Source organism: Drosophila sulfurigaster, chromosome 3, assembly GCF_023558435.1.
Source record: "Drosophila sulfurigaster albostrigata strain 15112-1811.04 chromosome 3, ASM2355843v2, whole genome shotgun sequence".
Lineage (NCBI taxonomy): Eukaryota > Metazoa > Arthropoda > Insecta > Diptera > Drosophilidae > Drosophila > Drosophila sulfurigaster.
In genome coordinates this window covers 7,179,274-7,185,273 of record NC_084883.1, presented here as the reverse complement: position 1 = coordinate 7,185,273, position 6,000 = coordinate 7,179,274, and the positions used below count along the sequence as shown (strand labels likewise).

The 6,000-nt window shown below is 38.2% G+C and overlaps 1 protein-coding gene across 2 annotated transcripts; it reads left to right on the top strand.

Annotated features, from left to right (window-relative positions):
• Positions 1-646: 646 nt before the first annotated feature.
• Positions 647-2,118, top strand: LOC133844194 (glutamic acid-rich protein). 2 transcript variants are annotated; one of them, XM_062278091.1, is made up of 4 exons: positions 647-903; positions 960-1,272; positions 1,324-1,718; positions 1,833-2,118. In XM_062278091.1, exons 1-3 carry the CDS (start codon positions 755-757, stop codon positions 1,579-1,581), a joined length of 720 nt encoding a protein of 239 aa, XP_062134075.1. In that variant the 5' UTR covers positions 647-754; the 3' UTR covers positions 1,582-1,718; positions 1,833-2,118. The 2 variants fall into 2 exon arrangements, with proteins under 2 accessions (XP_062134075.1, XP_062134074.1); XM_062278090.1 differs by having other exon boundaries at positions 1,803-2,118.
• The last annotated feature ends 3,882 nt before the right edge of the window (positions 2,119-6,000 follow it).

The following is a 6,000-nucleotide window of genomic DNA, read 5'->3' as shown; positions in this document are numbered from 1 at the left end:
TAGCCATACAAACTTCCATCGACTGGCTGAGATAAATTGACTAAGCTGCCAAGTTAAAAATAGAAGAAGGAAGCGCAAAGAATAAAAAATTTCAATATCCCTGCAGGCGCCACTTGTTGCCAGAAAAAAGAAAATAAAACAAACAAAAATTGTTAGTTTTTATGGTAGAAGTTGTGGGCGAGACGACAAGGCGTCACTTTGAATATAAACGTTAAGTATAAAATTGAAAAAGCCATTTTGCTGCCAATTTAGCAAACACTTAAACCAATTTCGCACTTCAATCCACCGACGCACAGCCAAAAAAAGTCGAGTTCTATGTCGTAGCCGCACAACACATTTACACATCCGTAGTCTAACACATAGATAGGAGATAGAGCGGAGCGGAATGTGCAGGCATTGCATTGGCATTGACGCGGCGCCGGCTCAAAAGGCAACAACAGGGAGACAATCGAGGGGTCGCTTGACTTGGTCCAAAGTCTCGCCACAGTCTGAGCACAGAACGTTTGCCAACAAAGTGTGAAAATGTCATGTCGTAAAGTGTTCAGAGCAACGTGCTCTGAAGGTTGGGGGTTAGCCTGGCAAATATCGTTACAAACATATCAGCTTGGAATAGTCTGGTAAGCTGTGTGAATATTGTCAGAATTTGTAAGGTAGCATTTCAAATACTACACAGTTCTGATTTCAATTTATCGTCAGATATTAAGCATCAAAACAAATATCGTTGAAATAAGCATAATAAATTGACATTCGAAAAATGTCGTGCATTTGTCAATATATTGTTAATTCCTCGCCGCCAATAAATGGCATCGATCTATTGGCCTCAGTTGCATTGCCCGAATCTGCAGAGACAGGAGTGGCAAGTGCAACTTCGAATATGAGTCCAGAAGACACCAATCTCAATACGTAAATACAACTTTAATGCAGCAATTACAATTGTAACTCAATTTAATTTCACACAGTTCGAAAGAGGCTGTGACAGATGACAAAAAGATCTCTGTTTGTATCTCGGATCTGGCTGCTTGTCGTTCGGAGAATTGGCTGCTCAAAAAGAAGCTGCGTGAGTACGAGGTCACCATTGAGAATCTAGAGCAATTGATGACCACGATTGTGAATAAGCAACATCAGGTGCTAAGCGATATGTTTCAGTTGCGTAAACGAAACCATGAGCTGCAAATTGAGTGCAACCTGCAAAGGGAATTCAACTCGGTGGAACGCAATGCTCTTATGAAAGAGCTGCATGAACTGAAGACTCGATCTCAAACTCAGACAATGGTGAGTAATTTATTTTAGTTCTACAGTTTCACTTAAGTTACGGTCAAGTAGTGTGGGGCAGAAGATGAGGATGAGGATGGGAATCGCTCTGCGGATAGTGAGGAATTTGAAAAACCCCAGACGGATAGTGATGACGCTTGTTCTTCTGATCTTGACAGCGAAGAGGATGATCAATCTATAGACTCTTCTGACGCATCAACTGCAATATTATCGGTCAACAGCTCACCATATTCCACAGAGTCTGAGGCCGACAATAGCGAAGATAGTGAGGAGGATAATAATGAAACTGATGAATCTGAATCGGAATAAATATTGGAATCAGGACTTTACACATCCACACACCTCTCACAATATTCCTGATTAACAAAAAACATTAGAAATTTCGGCGAGGATCTTTATGGATCTCATGCCATATTATAAATCTTTTATTTTTATCAAATTACCTTGTAAGTACATATTAAGTTAATTTTGTTCTTAAAGCTTCATTATTTTCCATACAATTTTCATAACTTCACTTTACCCGTTTTAAGCTCAAATATAACGCATTAAATAATCAACAGAAAAACGTGACAATCGAGCAAAACAAACGAAATAAATTCACAAATAACGTGACATCGCTCTCAAAAAGGACGTCAGAATGCGAAGGACAACGCATTTAAGACTGTCGAGTGTTATTTGCATATCAAAATGCGATAGTCGCCGTTCCTCTCACTCTGGTTGCCAAAGTGATTGAATGCCATGCAAATAAATAGATGAAGCGACCGGGAGAACATTTAAATCTCTGCCAAAAACGTGTTAAGTGTTTACCTATCGCAAAACTTGAAATAAAAACCAAAAACCAAATAAGCCCAAAGCCATTTAGTCCCTCACATGTCTGTGTCTGTTATGCAGATATATTTTTTGCTGCCCTGTAGTTAGCACAGAAGTGTTTGCTCTGGTGTGTGTGCGTGTGTTATTGAGGCAATTTATCAAGCCGCAAAGTTTTTAGTACAAATGAGTCGTGGTAAGACAGCTAAAGGTCCTGCCTCTGTTTGCCGCTCAGGATTAATGAGTCTCGTGTGTTTTAGCGTTTCGCACACTTTGTTCTTCGCCCTCGCTCTCTCACAATCTTTTCCATACATCCTACAACCTGAGCTTGCAACACGTACTAATAATCCATCATCACTTGCAAGTGGCAACTTGTGGGTTTCTTTTTTCGTGCGGTGTCGAGATCGCTTATCACATAGTTATAAATATGCATATATTCTTATGTTTGTGTTCCGTATATGTGATGTGTGTTGTGGTGGGCTTTAGTTCTACACCTTGTGGCTTATTATACTTGAATAAAGTTAATGTGGACAATACTTGACTGTGAATACTACCGCTACCTATTATGAACAAATGCAAAATACTGCGGTATTAATACGAAAATATTCAAAATGCAACATTTGTTATATTGATATAGTACTACATTTAAGATGTATCACACATATACCAGACTGCCAGCCAAAGCAACTAGTAAGTAGGCATTTTTGTCCACGCAAAATTATTTCTTAAATAACTTTTACAATTTTTGTTCGATCGCAACCAAATTTTTTAAGCTACATTTGAGTGTGCTGCAGCATTATGTTTCCGCTAGCCAGTATCAACGTTAAAGTATACCAAATAAATATACCCAGTAGATACTAAAATATACTAAATTGATATATCAAAAATATACTGAAGTTTATGAAATTAATATATATCGAAAACACTTTAATTAACCAAAACCTGTATTTCATATGTGGATATACTACTGCATTCAAAATATACCATTTATTAATACTTTATTGTTAACAAAAGCAATCAATACCCAAAAGCTGCAGCTTTATGTTTGTTATTTCAAATCTTCATATCTTGAGATAATAATACTATCCGAGATGTGCACATATCATTTAAGTATAAGCCTTATCCTGAAAGTGGCTGAGCTTTGATCCATGGATGTTGAAACAACAATAAAGAGGCACCTTTGTGCAACAATTATTAATGGCCAGAGACAAGGTCTCTCTATGCATATCGAGTCAAGAATTGTGTACGATATCATTTATCAGACCACAAACTTGTTGCGCACAAAAAAGATTTTCGTGTCACGTGAGAAACTGAACTTGAATTTGACTGGCGTGCAGCTACCGACGGCTACCAGGAGGAGATTCAACTCTGCACCGGGATCTCTCAAAGCAGTGAAACCGAACATGGCATAAAAGGATGGCGGCTAAAATATTAATATGCGACGTGAGGCGATGTGATGGGTTGTGCGAAACGATGCGATGCGATGTGGCGACCTAAACGCTATGCAAATCGCATCATAAAAGGTAAAAAGATACCGAGTCTTCGCAGAAGTTGTTGTTGCTGCTGTTGCTGGTCAGCCAAAGGTGTTGCTTTGTGGCTCCTTTGTGAAAGGTTACCACAGAGGCAGCAACAAGTAGCACAAATTGCATGTGACCGCACTTCGCCTGCCTTGGGGGAAAGGCACAGCTGGGGGAGATTAATGGATTTGCTTGCTGAACGACATTGAATTATATTGAAAGGCTTGTTAAGTGCAGACATATGAAAACCGCTACTCCAGAGAGGTTTCCCTCTCCCCGTACTTGGTGGACACTAAAGTTAACTCTTGTTTGACTTGTTAGCGTTAAGAAGGTAGATGTGATATTACATTTATGAAAATAAGTGAAGTGCAACTTGTTTAAAAAAAGTTAAGTGAACGCTTTCTCGACGTTGTCTAAAAAATAACCAACTACCAACTAACCTACCATAATTCGAGCTGAATTTATGTTTACTATGTACGATGTCGAATATTATGAAAAATGTGAATATTTTATGTTTATATGTTTTTATGGTCTATCTCAATATTCGCGTATATTATGAAATAATTGAAATAATCGATTTGAAATGAATGTAAATCTATAATACATTTTTTCCTCTACTCCATCTTTGATGTTTTGTTTGTTATTTCATTGCTTGATGCCTTCACATGCTTGCATTTAGAATGTGTGATTTAATCAGGAGCCAAATATAGACCGATTGAGCGGATCAACGCCTACTTATTTAGTGAAGCGTATACACAGAAAACAAGCAAATAAAATCAAACATTGCCTGCTGAAAAAATGCCGCAGCAAAAAAATTCGCGTGTTCTAAGCAATTTGAAACCAATAATCGTTGGGTGTCTTTTAAATTAACTAACCGGAACCATGCAAGGCAAAAATATATACCCAAATGTAGTCCTCAATAACTATCTTATATATGTTGATGTGCCTGTCAATAGAATGTCGGAGTCGATGACGATGACGATGACAATGATGTGTGGATGGCAAATGCCAAAAATACTGATGTGTTTTGTGGTGGGAGAGAGATTTCTGATATTTGTTTTATTTTTTGTTCGATTGTGTTTTTGAGAACTAATCTAAAATTAAAATCATTTTGCGAGTGGCAAGAGAAAACAAGTCGGCCGCAAACAAAAATGGTTAGATAGATGGGATGATATATGACGATTGATAAAAGTTTCCCCTAGACAGGGATATGCTATACGGGATATGGATACGGATACGAACACGGATACGATATTTATGCACTAATGAGAATGACAAACCAGCAATGCAAATATTACCCAAAAATAAAAATAACGAAACGAAGCGCAGAAGAAACGAAAAACCGAAAAACTCAATTAAACAAACACACGCAGACAACAGCTAACTGCCAGTTCGATTGTGGTTGGTGGCAAAGTCTTCGGGTTGAGAGAGAGAGGGGGCGAGAGAGGTTACTTCTAACCATTTGCAAGGGTGGCGCTAATAAACAGTTTGATTTTAATCAATGAACCGCAAAGCCAAATACATGAAAATGCCATCCAAAGGTAAATGAAATGAAGGCAGACAAGCAGACAGGACTACACCTTTAATTGTAAACCTTTCTTTTTGTTCCTGGCTAAACAAGAGTGAGTATGTATGGAATAAAGGAGGAGTCCTGAGGCCGATTAAATAGCTTTCGTATTTACTTACTACACGGCAACTAAGCAAACAAAACTTTCTATCCATTCAATGTTAGCTGCGGGGGTAGATTCACGAATTGAAAACATTTCTTTCTTTGTGGATTTTTATTCCAAGGGTTTCCTCATGCATATTTATGGCACTTAATTTTTTCTCTTTTTTCGTTTTTGGTAAACGAGGCCTTTCATTTTTTATATGACAGTCTCAGACCCTTGGCGTAATTAGAAGAGGCCCCTATTGACTTATGCGATTCTCGACGGCGGCATGCATATTTATGAGTATGGATTTAATAAATATTTTTATTTATTTGTGCATGAAAAGGGGGAGAAAATGAGCAGCCTTCATTTTGTTTTCATTTTACTTTGCCATACCAAAACAAAAAAAAAAAAAGAACCGCACTCACTCCATTGCAATTACTCAGAATCGCAGCGATGCGGAAGTGCTGGACGCAAACATATTGGGGCCAAAACATATGTTAGCCAAGCGTCTGCAATTTTGTAGACTGCAGTTTGGCCTAACAAGACGAGTGTACTTACGTACGATAAATGCAATCATGGAATCATACTAATTTGAGTAGTGAAAACTATTTTCTAAATTAGACAAAATAATAGAGTAGAGCCCAGTGAAGAGTGATCGGCGGGGGCCAAGTGCAACATGTGTTGCACCTAGAGTACCGCTACGATTACGATCGTTATCACCAAATCAGCGGCAGCGGGGTTAATAGAGCTGT